Source organism: Cololabis saira, chromosome 19, assembly GCF_033807715.1.
Source record: "Cololabis saira isolate AMF1-May2022 chromosome 19, fColSai1.1, whole genome shotgun sequence".
Taxonomy (NCBI): Eukaryota; Metazoa; Chordata; class Actinopteri; order Beloniformes; family Belonidae; genus Cololabis; species Cololabis saira.
The window spans coordinates 17,631,957-17,652,976 of NC_084605.1; the positions used below are offsets into that span (position 1 = coordinate 17,631,957).

Genomic DNA, 21,020 nt, shown 5'->3' on the forward strand with positions numbered 1-21,020 from the left:
AATGTGCCACAGTGTGTACGATACCGGCGCAAAACAGACCACAATGGAATCAGTAGAATAAATGAGGTTGCCCTGCCGGCTACGTTCGGACCATATATACTGAAAATCCTCAAATCTGTCCAGTCCCTGGGTGGTCGGCCCCTGGGCGGTCAGATCTTTCCACAGATGTCCAACAGGATGTAGATAAGGACTCATGGAAGGACACTTCAGAACAGTCCAGTGTTTAGTTCTCACCCTTTCTTGGTATTTTCAGTTGCGTGTTTTGGGTCATCATTCTGTTGGAGGACCCGTGACCTGCAGCTGAGACCATGTTGTCTGACTCTGGACAGCACATTTCACTCATGTGTTCTAATATTCTTGATATTTTATTGCACAGTTTCAAAGACCCCTACCACACGCAGCAAAGCAGCTGCAGAACGGAACCGAGCCTCCTCCATGTTTTACAGGAGATAGTCTTTCTTTTCTTTAAATCCTTTATTTTAATGTCCATCAACAAGCTGATGTGACTTTAAAAAAGCTCCAGTTGTTTCATTTTACCAAAGATATTCTCTCAGAAGCTTTGTAGCTGGTTGAAATATAAATTGAAAATTTCCAGTCTGGGTTTTTTATGATTTCCTTTGACCAGTGGAGTCCTCTGTCGCCCACTGTGGCCTGAACAATGACAGGCGGTGTGACACTGATGGACCTTAGTGTTGGAGTTCACCTTCAATCTTTTTGGAAGTTATGGAATATCTACTGTATCTCGTCATTTGTCCTCAGTTGTCCTCTTGTGTTTACGTCCACGAAATGTAGCTACAGTCCTGTGAACTCTAAACTTCTTTTTTTTTTTTTTTTATATATTTTTTTTTATCCCCGATTTTTTACCCATTTCATCACCCAGTGCTCATACCTAGACAGTCCTTGGCATTGTTCCCCTCTGCCAACCCAAGGAGGGCCCTACACTGAGCTCAGGTCTCCTTCTTATCCTGAGGAGTGATGGGCCGCTTCTTTTCACCAGACAGGATGAGGATTCTCCGGCCAAACGTGGAAGGATCACGTTATTCCGGCCGGATCCTCCCCACCCCATCTGGCGCCCCGGTTGGCCAGAGGGGGCATGTATAGCCCAGGACTGTTGCATGTTTTTGTGAGGGTAGCTCACATTGCTACCCAAGGGAACACGGGGAGAACATGCAAACTCCACACAGAAAGATCCTTTCGCCAACCCCACCCAGGGTGTGGTGCTGAAGTCATGGGGGAACTAACACGCACTTCAGCGCCCACAGCGTCCCCGGCGGGAATCGAACCCAGGACCTTCTTGCTGTGAGACGGCCGCACTACCTGCTGCGCCACCGTGCCCCCTAGGAACTCTAAACTTCTGAATGAAACATCCAACTGTAGTCACGGGAACAAGAAGTTGGTTGGAGGTGGTCTTCTAGTCTTTATCTTTAACATGCTGGTCTACAATCGGCTTTCTCGTCTATTCAGACAACTGTGTCCTTTGCTTCTCTGGTCCATGTTCAGTGTGGTGGACATCATGATACCAAAGAGCAGACGACTTTTAACCCTTTAAAAAGTCAGACTGACTGATTGAAGATGCTTGTGATGCTAACTGGATGCTCTCACTAGTCAAGCTAGTTGTAATCGTTTCTAGGAGTACCAACTAATTTGTCCTTTGTTTCATGAGTTTGTTTTTTTCTGTTCAAAGGCAAAGTCCGATCAGTCAGTGTTCAGTGAAATATTATTACTTTGTCAGTTTCAGATCATGTCACGACCGCTGTGGGTTTTTCTGTCTGTAATAAGCTCTCTTTGTGAAGATGATGCCCTCTCAGGCCTCGTTCAGCTCACAATTAAGGGATAGTGTTTTAAACTCTCTCTTTTGGCTCCCACAGAACAACACTAATTCTGCAGCACCAATAAAGGGTCCGTCCGTCGCAGCCCGGCTTAAAAACCTTCAACAAGGCAGCCTGGAGAGACCCAAGACCCGCAAGCAGAAAGAGGACTACCCCAAAGTCCAGGGCCAGCAGGTATTCCACTTCTAAACCCTCAACCTGATGCTTGGCCTGCCTGTCCCACTGCTTCTCCTCTCTGGTGTCACTTCAGAGGAAGCCCCCCCTCTCTGCAGCTTGTGGGGGTCCTCCCAGCAGACACTTTGAGGGATCTCCCTGCAGAAACCCTGATTTCTACTAGTTCTTGATGTGTGTTTTAACATTTGACTTACTGGATCTAACCTTGCTTGCTTAGAGATCACGTTTTTGTCGTACAAGTCTGTTAATGTTTTGATTTTCGAAGGAAGGTTTTGGTGGTGCTTAAGGATAATTAAACTAGCTTTATCATAATAGTTAGAAGATGACTTTTGCCTCTGCTGTGTTACATAATCTTCAGTAAAGTCAGGGGATTAATTCCTATTTTAAGGTCAAACCGAAGATGATCCAATCTTGAGCTCTCTCAACAGTCCCCTCCTCCTCATCTCCTTGTCTGTTCACCCGTTAACCTCATCATGCTGCTGTTTTACCATCCTGCAGAACTCACACAGTTTTCCAGTATCTGTTGAGTCCATGTTCATCACTCTGAAAGGTTCACATTCCAGCCAAGGGGCCAGTCTATTAAGCCAGCTAATTGCCTTTCAGCAGTTATAATGCTGCAACGTATTATGCAAGCTGATGAGAGTGAGCACAAAGTGGAAGGTTACATGAAAATGAGTTTGTGGATAAATCATGAGGACAAATTACAAGGGGATACAGAGAGAAGCGGGAGAAAAGTGCTAAAAGAAGCAATGAAAGGGAGCAAGGATGGATTCTGGGGCTGCGTCCATACTTGTGCAGCTGTAAAACACGTGGATGGACATCTCTCTAATGTGGACAGACAAAATCAAGAGCCTTAAAAAAACAATGAGATCAGCTTCCCTGATTTGCCATGCTCATGTGTTATCAGAAGAAGAAGAAGATAAAAAACAAGCCTTAATGAGAGTGTGAACAGTGACAGAGAGACACTGTTGACGTTGTTTTCCTCAGTATCAGCTGTTATGCAGCTATATTATGCATTTAATAATACCGCAGCTGCTTACATGTGCAGAAGGTAATCAATTATAGTCTTCAACAAAGATCATTTCCACTTGAGCAGAGATTAGATTGTGGTACGTATTCATGGTGTTGTGGTGAGGACATCTTTTCCAACACAGTTCAAATGCTAAAAAGGTGCAAACTGAGTAAAAACACTAATTAAGATTTGTTCCTGGCAGAAGAGGAAGACGGCAGGATGTGTCCAAGTCGAGCACTTCCCTTAATTCAAAGAGCTTTACACACTTACAATACTTATAATACACAATAAACCTTAATCAAGACCACTTACTTTACCTGTCACTCATAAATAATCCACCTGAAATGTACAGTCACAGTTTTGCTGCTGGATTTGCTAAAATTCTTACACTGTGTCATATGTGATAGCACAGTGTTGAAAATATCCGAGCAGAGCTATTGAAAGGCCTGATAAACATTGATAAAACTCCAGCATGCGGCTGGTGTGAAGAGCATCGGCGTGAACAGGGTTAAACTCTGTCCAGCCCTGCAGCACCAACGTTAGCATGTGGAGCTCCACTCGTCTTATCGGCTGGTGCAGACACTCAGAGCTGCCCCTGAAAATAAAAACAGATCCTGCTGGTCCTGCTGAGCCCGACTGCCCCCCTCTTCCTCCTCTCTCCAACCCCAAATCATCCTTGCCGTTTTTAACACGCAGCCGGAGCCACTTCAGGGCTGAGTTTTGATTGGACAAACTTCCCAGTGAGATGTGGATCTATTGCTTTTTGGAGCTCATCCACAGAAGCACAGCAGTTTTTAAGAGAGGACAACATCTTTGACATTTTGATTAACATCGCTACCCTCCAGTTAACATGTGGAGCTATGAGGGAAACCTCACTCTTCCCTTAACAGAGAAACTGATATTTTTTTTTTTAAACGCAATATTGTACCAGCACCACTGAAGAGCAAATATATTTTTCTTTCACATGGAATGAACTCCTGACTTGAGCTTAAGGTTGACATAAATGTTTTTAATGGTACAAACATTCATTTCTGAATGGTACAAACTGTCACATTTATTGTTTTTAAAACAAAACATCTCATTGGTACATTCGGAGTTATACTTTGTGGGTTAGTCCATTTATGAATATTGGTAGAAACAGTTTTGCTTTTTTTCTTGTCGTTACTGATAGGAAGCAAAACAAAACTACCACTGTAGTCGCTGTTATCTTATTTTATGTATTAATTTATTCATTTTTTCATTATCTTCTTGTCATGGGCAAATAATACAAGATGCATTATGCAGAGTGTTTCTGTATGTTTAATTACAGAATCCAATAAAAGCACCGTTTTGAATAAACTGCAAACAACCAAATAGAAATGAAACCCAAATCCAGACATTTTGTGCACAATGGCTGGGTTCTGTGTTGTTGTTGCTCTGATCGGCGGAGGACTTCTCTGCTGAACTCCAAACTAACTTGTTTCTTTTGTATCTAAGAGGAATTAATCCATATTAATGGACATGTAGGTTAAACCTAAAGACTAGCTCAACAGGTCTGTTTTGCTGGTGCTATAAAGTAATAACGAAGAAGAAAAAAAGAGCAACAACACAGCAACAAATTGTCGAGCTTGTACCATTTGTTTTTTCCTATGAACAACTTGTGTTTCCTGCATGGTCTCGTATCATTTTCTGTGTCACTTAAAGTGAGTTTTGTGACAAAGTTAAGAGAGAAGATAGACATGTGGTGACCAGTTCGTGGCCAGATTGTGGCCCTTGTTGTGTTTAAATGGTGCTTTGATGATTTTTAACAGTATTTTGAGGGCGAGTATTTAACCGTATATTCTAGTATTTAACGTAAATTCGAGTATTTAACCATGTTGTTTATTTTCGCCATCAAGACGAAGTGATGTGAAATTATTATTTTTAGCAAAAACCACAAGCGTTTCCTACTTCTAACCAATCATAAGTGATGCCTAACCTAACCAGACCTTAACCAGAGCGTCACACACACATAGAGTCATAGAGTGACGAGCGGAGATCCTGATCACGTGACGAGTGCCCAGATCGCGGATGTGTTTTTTTTTTTTTTATTATTATTTATAAACTTTATTTAACATTTCTATTTATGGATCGCGGATGTGTGGTCATTGATTACTGTTGCTATGGACGTGGAAGTAAACCGTTTAATATATTGTGCTTTTGAATGGTAAATATTAAAATAAACCGTACACAGGTACATTTAAAACTTATATTGAATCACTGTGAATACATCAGTCAGTTACATGATGTTAAAGTATCCTAAATAAACAAACATATTTACAATTCCTTAACATACATAATCTCTATAAAATGTAGTTACTATTTCAGATGTACTACATAATAGATATATTCAATTGATATATGTTTTTTAAAACGTTTTTATACGTTAGGGTTAACCAAACCAATGTGACTACAAATATGGCGCTGATTAGCATAAAGCTGTATAGCATGACTCTAGGGAAATGTAGTTCTTAGCTAATATTGTTTTTTTTTCCACAGAAATTGAGTTTGTTAATACTAAAATAAGAGTGCACATAGTAGTTTAAGGGCATGATGCACACATTTGTGTGACGAAATGACGAAATGGGAGAATGGTTAAAACAATGAATTTAAATATCGCCTGTCTCCACTTCCTGGTTCAAAAGCAATTAAAAATGATATTTTGTGTGTGCGACGCTCTGGTTAAGGTCTGGTTAGGTTAGGCATCACTTATGATTGGTTAGAAGTAGGAAACGCTTGTGGTTTTTGCTAAAAATAATAATCTCACATCAATTACGCCACCTCCGTCGTCATGGCGACAGCAAACAACATGGTTAAATACTCAAATTTACGTTAAATACTAGAAAACACGGTTAAATACTCGCCGTCAAAATACTGTTAAAAATCATCAAAACACCATTAAAACACTGTTAAAACAGCGTTACATGCTTTTACAAACTGACAGTAACTTGTGCGTCAAAAACCCATAACTTAGCCACTATAATAAATAATAATATACACATAATAATAATGTAATAATCCGTGTATATATCACGACAACGGATCCCATTGACTTCGCATAGTACAATATCCGTGGTGCTCACACGGAATTATACCATCTCCGTGTTGGTGTCACGGAAAATAGTGGTGAGAGGTCGTGGGCATTTCACAGATTTTTGTGAGATCAGGTTGGATGTGACAGAGCTCCTGGTGGATCTGGTCATTCCTTATCGCCCGTCTACATCCCTTTTTAATTCTCTCCTCAGCCACCAGGTTAATGAACATCTGCACCTCAGAGTTGGATCACCAAACAGACTTTTGTGCTCCCATTGCCTGTCCAATAAAATGAAGAAGCCGCGAGTCGCTCTTTCGCTGATTTCCGCCTTCTGACTCAAACGTCTGACGGCCCCGCCCCCTGACCAATGGGTGGCGTGTAGTTTGATGACGTCAGATGCAGCCAACTCAGCCGCTTAGAACCTCGGCAGAATAGATACAGAAAAAGTATGTACTCGGCACTCCTCCACCCGCCTCCACCCCTAGTGGAAAAGCGCAAAGTCGAGTCGAGTCGCGCTGAGTAGGTACTAGTGTAAAAGCGCCATATGTCTGTTAACTTAAGACAGATGGGGGCTGTAGAGAGTCCTGCCGCTGCCTTCTGGGAGGTGGAGATCAGGTCAGAAAATACACATGTGCAGGGCTGTTGTATGAGGGAAGCACTGCCCCACTCCTACACCTTTTTAGTTTTACTTCTCCCTCATTTTATTTGCCCGTTTTCTTTTCTCTTCCTCTGGTGATCATCCTTTGTCGTTACCTCTTGTTTCCTTGTTCTCTCATTTCCTTGCTACCTCACCTTATCTTTTTTCTGCACACCTTTTCTTGTGTAATGCATCTGTCCTTCTTCATTTCATTCGCATCTCCTTCTGTCGTTTCTTTCCATTTACATGCATTTCTTCTCCTCTTCTCTCCTTGTTTCCCCGCCTCTGTCCCCAGCTCTGCATTCTCATCTTGTTTATTTTACAACCAGTTTTCTTTCTCTCACCTTTGTTTTTACTTGATTTCAATTCATCTCATTGATCCTTCTCTTTTTCTCTCTGCTCCTCTTCCTTCCCCTCGTCTGCTCTCGTTGCACCACCCAGATGAGGAAGAGAATTGAATGAGGGCAGATCTTCCATCCCTCAGCTCTGACGGCAGCACAGCTCTGAATCATTTCTGCCTGCTTGCAGCTTAGCGACAGCCACACTCTTCACCCGACTTTCGTTGCTCCACATGCACGAGGAGTATCTTGCCAATGCACCAAAATCCAACGTCCAATCAGAACAAAGTGCTGAGCAGCACTAGTGCAGGAAGATGTTCGGCTTCATTGACTCAGAAGTCACACGTGTAAAACTGAATGAGATCTTGGAATGACATACTGTATGTCTTAGTAGATTTTGATTTATCCTTTTTTCTTCCCCCTCCTTTTCACTGCTTTGTTTCCATTGAATTTTTTCTTCTTTGCTCTTAACTCCTCCCCCTCTGCTTGCTTTTTGGGGCAGCGCTGAGCTTTTTGCCACAGCAGACACGCTGCTCACTGATCCGGCCGATCATCATCAGTTTCGCTGACGTTTTCCTTCACTGCTTTTTCTAACATTATTTTGTTCCGTGAGTTAGTCCTTTGTTTCTCCCCTCCCTCCCTCGCTTTGCCTTTTGTCATCCTGTCTGCTTCTCAGGTCACACCTGGACTAATTACGTGAGGAGTGAGTACTCGGATCATTCCACTTTTGGACATCAAATTCCTAAGTCTGACCTCGAAGGTGTGATATTTTGTCATTTGAATTGATCAGCAAATGACATAATTGTGGGGAGTAAAGCAGAACTGTGTAGAAACACAACAGCACTGTTAGGATGGTGTAATGCCCCTCATCATTCAGTAGTTGTGAATGCAATGCCTTGCATCACGAAGCAGCGTGTCAGCTCTAACATGTTCATTTATTTTCCACTGTAACTAACAAACACGATATCTGTTTCCCAATCGCACATTTGATTCAACACTTGCTCCAACAGTCTGAATGTATCTGAAAGATACACGTTTTCAATTTATATTCAATATTTGGAAGAAGAATAGTACACAGTAAAATATTACAAAAATGTGCTTAATCTGATAATGCGCAAAAAAATTATAATTTCTCTTTTTTTTTTATTGCACAAACTCGTTTAACATTTGCAGTTTTGCAGGGAAATGCAAGTGAAGCCCTGGAGTTAATAGCTAAACTTAAGAATTCATTTGGGCCAGACCTTGAAGCAGCATAGCAAGCTTCCTTCACTTTATTTAACAGTTGATGAGGTTTCAATGTTGGTAAACTGTGCCCTTTTGGCACAATACTGTACATAGAGCTAAACACTTAGAAAAGACTGTGCATCGCTTTCCAACCTTATTCAGATGAGTTACTCTTCATTTTACGCCTTCAGAGATCTCTTTATCTAAGAATCAGCAGAACCTCCTTGTGAACAGCAAACTTAAATGCTTGAGTTACTTGTTTTAATTAGTCAATAAGTAGCTCTAAATCCCACCTCCTGTACCTGGACTGCAGGAGTGCAAACCACTGACTACGATCACCTGGATTCACTTACTTTTTCCCTCCACAACTATGAATGTTAAATGGGTGTTTTCAATAAAGACAAATAAAAATACAATCGCTCATGTGTTACCAGCTTGAGTCATTTTTTTTGTTCATTCCGGTGAAGTAGATGAAGAGGAGATTATGTTTTGTGGAGAATTGATGCAGAAAACAAGTACATTCTAAAGGGTTTAGACCGTTTTTCTTGCTACTGTACGTTTTCATAGTGGAGGTTGGATCTCAGGGAAAATAAAGTATTGTGTTAAGTCACGTTCAAGAGAGCCAGATTAATCAGCTTCTGTATGAGTCCGTGCTAACAGCTGCATTTCTTTTCGCTCTGTTGTGGGATTCGAAGGATGTTGGAACTCACAGGTGGAAAAACTGAAGGTACCTGCTAGTCCTGGCACAGATGCTTCAATGTCCATCTGTTGCCATTGCAACTGTTACTTAAAGCTCTGTTTTTCTTCATAATACACAAATACCAAAATGGACTATATGTTATCAATGTTAACGTCATGACATATTTTTAACGAGACAAATGTAGATAGATATACACTGTCCTCTCAGCTGAAGACATAAATCCCCTCATCTTTCATCATGAACAATGATCATCCACCAGGCTTAAAGATATTGAGGGGAAAAACACAGCAGAACATGCATATCCAGTAGGGACACTGAATAAACTCAAAATATGTGAAGAAGACCTTCAAAAGGTCGAAACTTCACCTTAATCTGAAAGTGGCAAGTAACAACAAGTAAAACATCCGGTTAGCGACGACGGTTTCTGTCATTCCCATTCTACAGGGCAAGACAGAGCTGGCGAGAGTTTCTGAGGCGACAAATGATTAAAAATATGATAATACAAGTAAAATCAGAGCAGTAGAGGCCCGATGTCCAGGTCAAAACACAAAGATTTTTCTTTTGTTCCTCATTGACGCTGAAGACAAGTTTGTAGTGAGCTCTGTTTTTTTTCCCCAACAGATAATTCTGCTGAATTATAATCAATATTATCCTCAAACCTCAGGAAGAATGTTTCAGGAAAGTAAACAAAAACACTGGATATGTAAGACTGAAAGAAGGAAAAAATACCTGAATACAAATCATAGCACAATTACCAGCTAATGGATATTTACTTGTACAAAATGGAATAACTATAGTTTCTTTCAGAGTTTACATGTCACGCGTAGTGTTGATATTGACTTAGTTTCAGTGTGTAAGTGGGGCACAGCCAAGCCTTTCTTTTGACTTCTTTTTTGTCTGCAGCACATTATTTTCAGATTGGCAGCCTTCCAAAAGTAATTTGTTGTAAATGATTGCATGGAAGTGAAAAGTGATTTGTATTGAAAAACACAATCTGAGATATTTGAGCCAAAAAGGTTTGAAGTGAAACTGTAAATCTTGTTGTGAAACTTATCTGAGAGGATGAGCTGAGCTGTACTGAACACGGACCCTGTGCTGTGGGACATGGAGCCTCACCAAGTGTGTTTCTATCACTAACCCAAGTCCAGTAGAAGTTTGCTCTTGATTTTCAGAAATGTGTTTGTAGGTCCAGAAGTAGCATATAAGTTGACAAAGAAAAGAGAAAGTGAGTAACTTGAACCACATCACAAATATGTTGTATGTATTTTATTATAATTACCATTTATTTAGTTTTTATTTTAAGAGAACATGTAAAAAAGAAAAGTCTCATCTATGTTTTATAAAAATCAAGCTTATTTTGTATTTTTATACTTGAAGAGGATTCATGAGCATGCATTTATTCAGAAAATTTTTATTTTTCTGCATTAAATATTTTCTTATTTTTTCTGGTTACCATAAAACAAACCATTATCACACTTCATTTGTAGAAACCAGGAGATACTTTGGATGCTTGTGGTGGGCTGTATGGTAAAATACTGCCACCACATTTATAAAAAAGCACATAAAAACAATCACCTCAGTGATGGGATGCCTCATATGTAGCTGTTATCCTCTATTATAATCAATGGTGTGCGTATGCTACAAAATTATACAGCTCAAACTGTTTTTTGATGGTTCCTTGATGAATTTGTGGTTGTTAAACCCTTTGTGGATGTTCAAATTATGTATATAAAACCAAATGATGTATTACAAAATTACTTTTATGTGAAATTTTTATGGGAAATAAAAAAAAAACAATCTCAAAAATGGCATGCATACTGTATACATTCCTGAAAATCTGCACGCGGGGTCCACAGAGGTCTCATTTAATTCTGTGTATACTTGTGAGTGTACGATAGTGAACAAAAACTGTACAGTAACATAGATTTTTGTATTATGTTCAAAATGGGTGAAGCCTCTTCTGTCAGAATAAAGAAAAAAGATGAATATTACACTTATCTAGAAAGATATCTCAAAGGTATTGTATATCAACTAAACCTGTTCCTTCAGTCTGAAAGTGATGCTTGCTCTGTGGGATAAGTGTTTGTGAATTGTGAAGAAGATTGATCAACTACTAACAACTCAGTATACTGTAACTAAAGACCAACTTAATATTGCAAAATAGAGCAGAACTTTGTGTATGGAAAGTAAAAGTTGCTGCTTTGTGTGACAAAAAGAAAATAAACAAAATCCACCAAACAAAAAGGTTGTTGCTTTTGTACATTCCTGTTGTGTCTTTGTGACAATAAACGTGATCCTCTTATCCTCTCAGCGTCACATTTGTTGGTTCAAAGGTAACAAATTATGTGTCGGCTTGGGTTTGTGACCCCCAAAATGTCTGGGTTGCCCCTACTGTCTGGTTGCATTGTCAGTTAGTTAAGTTATAAACCCCACCCCCTCGGTGTTAGTGGGAGGAGTATGTACCAAATAAAACGGGTCAGTGATGTGGGGCCTATAACTCTAACTGTTAACATGTGGCTAACTTAGCTGCACTTTAAGTCAAAGTTCTCGGGACTGGGCAGACGGGCATTCTCGGGACTGGGCAGTTTCAGACCGAGTCCTGGGGGGGCGCTTTGGGGGCCGTCAGAGTCCCAGGGGCCGGCTTCGGGGGACACCAGGCCCTTGGCTAGGGATGCAAATTATCGATTATTTCATTAATTGACAGTTGATAACCTTATCGATCGATCATCGATTAGTTGATAAGTGGCGTTTTTCCCCCATCTGAGATACAAACATAATTTTTTTTGCTTATATAAAATACAAAGGACATTTTAATGTATTCCTTAATCAAATATTTATTTGATACAAAAGTAACAAAAAGACATTTTTGTACCACAAGGAATATAATATAAAGTGCACTTCAAGGCTATTAGTAGTAGCAGCAGCCATAATAGTGTAATTTGTGTCAAGCAAATTTTAAGTTCTAGTTACGTTTTAAGTTAGAGTTTTGGCAGTGTTCAGAATAAAATGATGAGACCTGCTGTATTGGAGCACATTTTATTTTAGTTAAAACTGTAGCGGGGACAGATGTTCAGAGAAACCTATGTATGTACCGGGTGAAGCTGATTTATGGTTCCGCGTTACAACAACGCAGAGCCGCCGCCGTAGGCTACGGCGGCGGCTCTGCGTCGATTTAAGGCGGAACCATAAATCAGGCTTTAGGGGGACATATCGGAGGACAACCAGAAGAATATAGAGTGGATTAAAAATAAAAGTTAAGCACTGAGCTACATGTGTCTCCCGTCTGGGCCATTGCAGACTCATTGCCTGAGCAAGATATTACTAAAACCAAACATATCCGCCGTCTCTTTCTTCTATTTATGTGCGCGGCGCAGCGCGTTGTGTCGCATTAAATGTGGTCCGTGCGTAATACCAGCTGGTGAAATTAAACGAAAAAAATAAATAAATAAATAGATTAATTGTAATCGTTAATTTTAATCGGGTAATTTCATAACAGCAATTAATCGAAAATCGATTAATTATTAACATCCCTACCCTTGGCAGGGACTTGGGTGTCAGCTGAAGTGTGTCCGGGACCACCTCGGGAACAGCGAACGGTGCGTCACTGGAACAGGCTGGGGCTGCCGCCGTTGTCATTTCCCCAGGGGCTGAAAACACCTGGGCCCACCTCGAGCCAGGTGTGTTCCCCAGAAGGGGGACTTCTCTTCCTCTACCTCCTGCCAACCAGGATTTGTGAGTTCTGCCTCCCGGTAGATGTATTGCCAAATGGGCAAAACTTTCTCCTGCTGGGTCCATGCTGGCTGGTCCGTTCTGTCAGGGAGCGGTTGGAGTAGGACCCAGATGCAGGAGACCACAAGGCAGGAGTTCCAAAAAGTAATGATTTATTTGTCCAAAACAAAACCAAAGCGCTGCCGAGCAGGATACAAAAACCAGAACATGAACGTGACAAAGTAAAACTGCCAAAACCTGATGTGGAAAACACGGAGGGAGGAAACAGTACGGACCAGCGGGGAGCAAGGGAAAGACAAGACCAGATATACACAAGGGATAACGAGACACAGGGCCGATGGGAAACAGGAAAGTCAAACCAGAACTCAAACACAAAGACACGGGGCTTCAAAATAAAACAGGAAGTATCAAACCATGACATTAATGAGTTCAAAAACAAGACGTCGACTGACTATCATGGAAAAGATCAAATGAAAATAGTAAAATAGGTCATTCATGGGATTTCCAAACGATTAACACATATCTTTAATTGATCATTACAAATCAATTACCCACTAAAAAGAAAATAGCTAAAGTTATTAATCTGTACAAAACTCGAACAAAGCACCATTTCACAAATTACAGACCTGTTTCTCTTCTCCCACAGTTCTCAAATATTCTGGAAAAGGTTTTCAATAACAGGTTAGACAATTTCAGAGAAAAAAGTACCTTATTCTCAGATAATCAATATGGATTCAGAAATAATCGATCAACGTCACAAGCATTAATTGAACTAATAGAAGAAACCACCAATTCCATGGATGGAAAGAAATATGCTTTCGGGATGTTCATTGATCTAAAAAAAACTTTTAATACAATAAATCATGAAATATTAATCAATAAATTACAACTATAAGGGATCAAGGGACTGGCACTAGAGTGGGTGAGAAGTTATTTAAAAAACAGGATGCAATTTGTGAAAATCATCAGTCAAATGTTTGGACATTGTGTGTTGTGTACCAAAAGGGTCAGTGTTGGGTCCAAAATTATTCATCATGTAAATCAAATATGTATGTAAGACATCACACATACTCACATGTATCTTATTTGTAAACATCATTGGATCAGGTTAGAATTTAACAGAACTTTTAGGCACTATTACTTCAGAATTCATCGAAGTTAAACACTGCTTTGACAAAAACAAGCTTTCATTAAATCTGGACAGGACAAAATATGTGATATTTGGTAATAGAATAATAAATCATCAGGCACAGGTACAGATAGAGCGGGTTAATATAGAAAGAGTACATGAAATTAAATTCCTTAGGGTAATAATAAATGACAAGATTAGCTGGAAATCTCACATTAAATACATCTGCACTAAAATATGTAGAAGCATCTCCGTAATAGCCAAAGCAAGGCATTTATTAGATTACAAATCACTCCACACTCTGTTCTGTTCACTGGTCCTATCTTATTTAAATTACTGCAGGTGTGGGGTACAGCCCCTATTTATTCTGCAAAAAAGAGCTTTCAGAATAATTCATAAAGTCGGATATCTGGAACACACCAATTCATTGTAAAGTATGAAATAATAAAACTTTTTGATATGGTATAATTTCAAACAGCACATTTTCTATATAGAACCAGGAACCTATTACCAAATGTTTAATGAAAGAGAGGGAAGGTATGATTTTAAGGGAAATGTTTAATTTCAAAATCCAAAGATATAGAACTGTGATGAACAGATTCTGCATAACAAATAACGGAGTAAGCCAATGGAACAGACTGAAGGGGGAAATGAAGCAATGTCCAAGCAACAACCAGTTGAAAAACAAATATAAACAAATTATTTTTACAAGATATAGGGATGAGGGGGCTTGAGGAGGGGTTGTAAAGCAAAGCAATGAAAGTGTACAGTATGCCTTGATTCTGGATTATACTTCCCAATGGCTGCATGTACTGTACACACGTGGACAAAATTGTTGGTACCCCTCAGTTAAAGAAGGAAAAACCCACAACTCTCACTGAAATCACTTGAAACCTACAAAAGTAACAATAAATAAAAATGTATTGAAAATTAAATAAATGCCATAAAAAAGCAAGACTGGAATTTGCAAAAATGCATGTTGACAAGCCACAAAGCTTCTGGGAGAATGTCCTTTGGACAGATGAGACCAAACTGGAGCTTTTTGGTAAGGCACATCAACTCTATGTTCATAGACTCAAAAACCAAGCATACGAAGAAAAGAACACTGTCCCTAACAAACATGGAAGAGGCTCAGTAATGTTTTGGGGCTGCTTTGCTGCATCTGGCACAGGGTGTCTTGAATGTGTGCAAGGTAAAATGAAATCTGAAGACTATCAAGGCATTCTGAAGAGAAATGTGCTGCCTAGTGTCAGAAAGCTTGGTCTCAGTCGCAGGTCATGGATCCTCCAACAGGACAACGATCCAAAACACACAGCCAAAAACACCCAAGAATGGCTGAGAGAAAAGCGTTGGACTATTCTAAAGTGGCCTTCCATGAGCCCAGATCTGAATCCCATTGAACATCTGTGGAAGGAGCTGAAACATGCCATTTGGAGAAGACACCCATCAAACCTGAGACAACTGGAGCAGTTTGCTCATGAGGAGTGGGCCAAAATACCTGTTGACAGCTGCAGAACGCTCATTGACAAATACAGAAATCGTTTAATTGCATTGATTGCCTCAAAAGGTTGTGCAACAAAATATTAAGTTATGGGTACCATCATTTTTGTCCAGCCCTATTTCATTAGTTTGTTTTTTTTAATAATTATGTTAATCAACTATTCAAAAGTAATGGCTGATTTTGATTATTTAATTTTCAATAGATTTCTATTTATTGTTACTTTTGTAAGTTTCAAGTGATTTCTGTGAGAATTGTGGGTTTTTCCTTCTTTAACTGAGGGGTACCAACAATTTTGTCCAAGTGTGTATAAACTGAACAAGATTGGCCCTAGCACTGAACCCTGCGGAACACCATAACAGACCCTCGCCTGTTCTGAAGAAACCTCATATACATGAACAAACTGGAATCTGTCAGATAGATATGATTTAAACCAACGTAGAGCTGTCCCTTTAATCCCAACAAACATCCTTGGAGTAAGGATGTTTGTAATGAATAAGATTGTACACGGGTGTATATAAATTCACATCGTAAATAATGTATGTTTTTACATATGAATACAGGGGAGGGGTGTCCAAAGTCGGTCCTCGAGGGCCGGTGTCCTGCATGTTTTGGATGTGTCCCTTTTTTTATCAAACCGTGATACCAGGAGCTTGGTCATCAACAGAACTATCCAGACTTTGATGACAAGGTGGTGACAGCCGTTAATTAGAATCATGTGTGTTGATGCAGGGAAACAACTAAAACATGCAGGACTGCGGCCCTCGAGGACCGACTTTGGACACCCCTGATACAGGGACTCAGGGTAAATAACTCAGGTGATTAATACTCAGCTATAACACAATTTATATTTATAAAACTCTTACTATTAATTTGTGCAACTTTAAATGATGTCAAGTTTTTTTAATAACGAGGGTCCAACTGAAAAAAATTGTATTGAGTTCAAGGGGTAGGAGTTCATAAGTTTTTTACTTCTTCCTACTGATTTTTCGAGCTTAACACATTGCTATTAAATTTATTAATTCTCATCTACCTTATTTACGATGGTATATTTATTATTTAGTGATTATTATTGTTTTTTTATTTCATTGATTTATTGTTCTTTTTTTGTGCTTATGTTCGAAATAAAAGATATCAATCAACTGCAAATTAAACACAAACCAACAAAGCTGAACTGGATACTGCCCCTGGCTCACATGCGTGTTGGAAGCTGACTTGTTTCTATTTGGTTGCATTGGGAGTGTTGCTCACATGAGAAGCTAAGAAAAGTACAGCTTTTCAAGAACAGATGCAAGTGTCCGTCGGATTCCAGCTGCAGCGTGCTCGTGGAGGAAATGGTTTGGGGGCTGACGATCTGTCATAGTGTAATTGTGTGTAATTGTGTACCTGACTCATCCTTTATGGCCAGACATTTGTAATGTATGTAGAGTCATCAAATTTTCAGTTGATGTTACATTTTAGAAATAGACGATAGACTGATACTAAATGACCCTAAATTATTTGAACCATTTATGAATATATTAAGTTATCTATTAAGCCATTTATTATTCTTTTAATTTCAACATTTTTAGACATCTTCTGTTTTCCATACATAAGGTCCCACATTAAAGAATGTGTTGACGTGTAGTTTTGTTTGAGACGAACCATTAATGTGGCGTCTAGAGCAACGGCCGTCGTGTGAGTCACCACAAAGGCTGCAGCTTATCATTTACAGCTAAAATGAAAGAAGCTTCCAGCCTGTCTGTTTTATACTTGAGAAACCAATGTGAACGTTTGTAACCATCATTTAACATAAATAATGTTAACGACAATTGCAACGGTCCTGATGGATGTGCCTAATCTCTCCCCACTTTTATGAGAGTTTAAAGATGATCAGTTGTTGACGAGGAAGACGGAGCACTGTCCTCTCTTTAACCAAAAATAAGTCTCCCACCACCTCTGCTGTCAACAAGACAGTAACCACGCTCCTCCTTTGTCCCGATTATCGTCCAGTGCAGCTCCAGAAAATTTCAGGAAATTTGGAAATGAGCATGCCCTACTGCCCATTCGTCCCCTCTCGCTGCTTTGGTTTGGGGCTGTAGTGGTTGTGTTTAAGGTTGTTTTGGTTCTGTTGGAGGTGGTTCTTGCCATATCTGGGGTTATTAATAATGGCCAATAAACCAAACCAAGGCCTGGATGCACGTTGCGGTCCAGGCAGCATTAACAGATGGTTTATTCACATGCTCCCCCATACAAATGCAAAGTTTTTTGTTGCCATGGTAACAAGCCCCATAGGATAGAATGGGACAATTTGGCTTCAATATCTCAAAAGCTATAAACGACAGCGTAATGAGACCTCAGTATGTTGTAGTCCACAGCAACCCGAGTCTTTTAATGTTGGATCAAAGTCTCTACGATATCGTGTTGCTGCGCAACAAGCGTCCAAATTTCCGTTAACATCAAAATGAGCATAGTTGAATATTTCAAAAACCGTAATAGCTAGCATGATGAGACTAAAATATGTTGTAGTACAACGCGTCCGGGGTTTGTCAATGTTGTAATGATGTCTGTATGACAAACCGTTGCCTAGCAACAAGCGTCCAAAATAAAAAAATAAAATGGAAATGTTTTTTAAATTTAAAGTTAAATATCGTAAAAAACGTAATAATTAGCATGATGAGGTTGTACCGTCCTTTAGTGCCAATCGGGCCGAGTGTTTTTAAATTTGAACGATGTCTCTACGATAAGGTTCGGCCGAGCAATAAGCTTCCGAATTTTCGCCTTTTTTTTTGCTTTTTGGCATCTAGCATTGCCACGGTAATACTTTTGACTGAGAAAAGTAATGCGGTGGCACACTTTTTGTTGGTTTTGTTTGTTTTGTTTGTTTCTTAGTCTATGTTTTGGCTTAAGTTTTTGGTTAATCTGGCGGCTCCTGTGACTTAAGAAATATTGCAGGCCAAAGTCTGTGTAAGATAGGGTGTTTATGATGGACACCATAGTAAAGCTGAAAGTATGGTTTAGCTCCTGAGAGGAGTTGTGGTGATGCCAAGGCTAGTCCTGGCATTCCTACATGCTCCAGTAAATATGTGTTTGTTCCGCCATATGCTGCTGAAGCCAACACTTTATCTTGCATATGTTTTTTTGTTTTTTATTTTTATTTTGTATCTATGTTGATGGTTATTTTTACTTGATATCTATGTTATGTAAAATATGTGTTGTATCCTGTATACTACTCAATAAAAAAATTTGATCACAAAAAAAAACTAAAACGTAATACTTAGCATAATGAGGCGTTATGATGTTGTAGTCCGAAGCGACCCAAATCTTTGAACGTTTGAATGACTTCTCTACAATGGCCACGGTTACATGATGTTTTTTAATTTGGAATTAATTATTCCGAATGAAATAATTCCGATTAAACTATTTTCCTTCAAGCTTACATGGAAATAGTAATTCCGAATTGAAGTTTACATGGAAAACGTGTTTGATCGGCTTTATCCAATTCCGCTTAAGGTCTGGGGGTTGGGAAGGTTCTGATTGGATAGGGGGGCGGACCGGAAGTTACGTCTACCGGAAATTACGTCTACCAGAAGAAAAACAAAATGAGCCGCTACAACTTTGAAAAGCTCACAATTTTTATGTTTCCTGCCATCTGATCTTGTAATTATTTCCAGGTCCTCCAAGCAATTTATTAAATAAATCGTCTCTGCTCTTGACCACCGTTTACTGCATGCTGCCATCGTGAAACTTTGTTTCGAAAACAAGGCCAGCGCGATATAAGTATCATCGCGACAGAGGGACAAGGTAACGAGCAGCGCAGAAAGACCAGAATTAATTTAAAGCGGAATGAGTGTATACATGATCGCGGAATTATTCTATTCGGATTTAAAATCGGAATAAACCAGCCACTTACTTCGGAATTAAGTTTAATTCGGAATGGCCATTTTCATTCGGAATTAGGGGTTTACATGGTAATTTTTACTCATTTTAAATCAGATTTAATTTTAATTCTGAATTAAAGTAATTAATTAATGTAAACGCACTCAATAAAATACAGCCGAGCAACAAGCGTCCAAATTTCTGCATTGAACCAGTTGTTTAGGTTTGTATATTCTCAGAATAAAAAGCTCCCCGTTTGATGTTGAATTCATTAGGTAGAGAAAGACAAATTTCACTGTTTTTTGTTTTTGGAGGTAAAACTTTCAAATAGCAAACACCAAACAACAATTACAAATCAAAGTATAAAATGCTTTATTTTTTTAAACCAAACGCAAAGCAAACATTGAGCGTTCTGATTTTTAAGTATTAATAATAATGTTATCATATTACACATTTTCAGCATAGTTTTTAAGGCTAACCAAGCTGAACTAGTGACTTGTGTGCAGCATTAATGCATGAACCCTCATTTTACCGCTCAGCTGTCATCAGCATGAAACATCTCAGGCAAGCTACCGACTTTAACATATGGATATATCAAACCACAGAACATTTCTGAAGCCAGCATTGATGCTGTGAGTTACACTGGTGACGTAATGACTTCTTTCTGCTGCTGCTGGGATCTTGTTGCATGCTTTTCTGCATCTACACTTGTCAACGTGCATGAGTACATAGGAGTGTTGCCAAGGTGTGCTAACTGCCTCATCTTTGGGCTCATGAGGGTCAGTGCTCCATATGTTGGTCTTGTGTTGCTCAGAGAGAGATGTCTGACGATACGTTTAACTGTTGTCCAGGTTTCCACCTGGCACTGCCCCGACTGCTGTCTGTCCGTCTGTATGCCTGATTCCTTAAATCTGAAAGAAAAGGATGGATAAAAACTGCACACATCATTTGTCTCAGATGCTTTAGATCACCAGACTGAAGCAGTAACGTAAAATAAATAAAATATAAGCTTTTAAACTTTTCCATATCTACTTCTACTTCTACAGTGAAGTGTGGCCGTCGTCATAACAAGCTAAGTTGTTACCACACACGTTAAAGATGAATGAAGTCGCAGACGAAAAGGGTCTCGTTGGTCCCGTAGATGGGAAATTTTGTATTAAAAAACGGATGGATGGAAGCGTGCTCTGTTTTCTAACGTGTTTCCATGTTCTGGAATGTACTTGAAACAGTTGAAAGTATTTTGTTATATTTAAGTGTTGTTTACAGAAGGTCCTTGACTATAGGCTACCTGTCTCATTCAATATGCATACTGCATATATTTAATTTACTGCACTTTATAGCAAATTGCACTGATTTGTTCTTGGTGAAGCACCACCTTGATAAAAATAAACTGTTTCATAAATTGAACATTTGTTTTCACTAGTCAATCATTCACTCGTATACAAAAATCTATTTGAAACAAACAAAAAAAGGAAATCTCATTGTTCTCAAGTCTAAAATTGATATGCGATCTAATTGCGATTAATTGCGATTAATAATTACAACGCCTGTAATTAATTCGATTAATTTTTTTAATCGAGTCCCAGCCCTACTTTATACCTAAGGAATCAACTGCAATCAAGAAAAGCATTCATACTCAAACACGAAGTGTGTCATCTACAACAACAAGCTTTGTTTCCTGCCTATACTGTACACATGGACATGAATTGGATCATTGTCCAAAGTTGAAAAAGAAAATGCATCGTGAAAAGCTGGACTTTCTAAAGGAGAAAGGAGTATGCTTTGGTTGTCTGCGCATGAGCAAGGATTGTAATAATCGCATATCTTGCAGAGCTTGTAA

General features: G+C 39.3%; 2 protein-coding genes across 5 annotated transcripts in view; one reads left to right on the forward strand and one right to left on the reverse strand.

Annotated features, from left to right (window-relative positions):
* srcin1b (SRC kinase signaling inhibitor 1b) overlaps positions 1–8,941 on the forward strand; it is a 147,651-nt gene extending 138,710 nt beyond the window's left edge. Inside the window, exons 18-19 of one of the 3 annotated variants that reach the window (XM_061707906.1) lie at positions 1,869–2,003; positions 7,146–8,941. In XM_061707906.1, the coding sequence (XP_061563890.1) occupies positions 1,869–2,003; positions 7,146–7,166 (156 nt within the window). In that variant the 3' untranslated portion in view covers positions 7,167–8,941. Of the gene's footprint in view, positions 1–1,868; positions 4,814–7,145 lie in introns of those variants that run through there. The other 2 variants (XM_061707907.1, XM_061707909.1) reach the window with 2 other exon arrangements.
* Positions 8,942–19,554: 10,613 nt separating this feature from the next.
* The window catches only part of fmnl1b (formin-like 1b), a 54,131-nt gene continuing 52,665 nt past the window's right edge, over positions 19,555–21,020 (reverse strand). For both annotated transcript variants that reach the window (XM_061708250.1, XM_061708248.1), the window contains one exon: positions 19,555–20,091. In XM_061708250.1, coding sequence (XP_061564234.1) covers positions 19,991–20,091 — 101 coding nt within the window. In that variant the 3' untranslated portion in view covers positions 19,555–19,990. The remainder of the gene's footprint in view (positions 20,092–21,020) is intronic.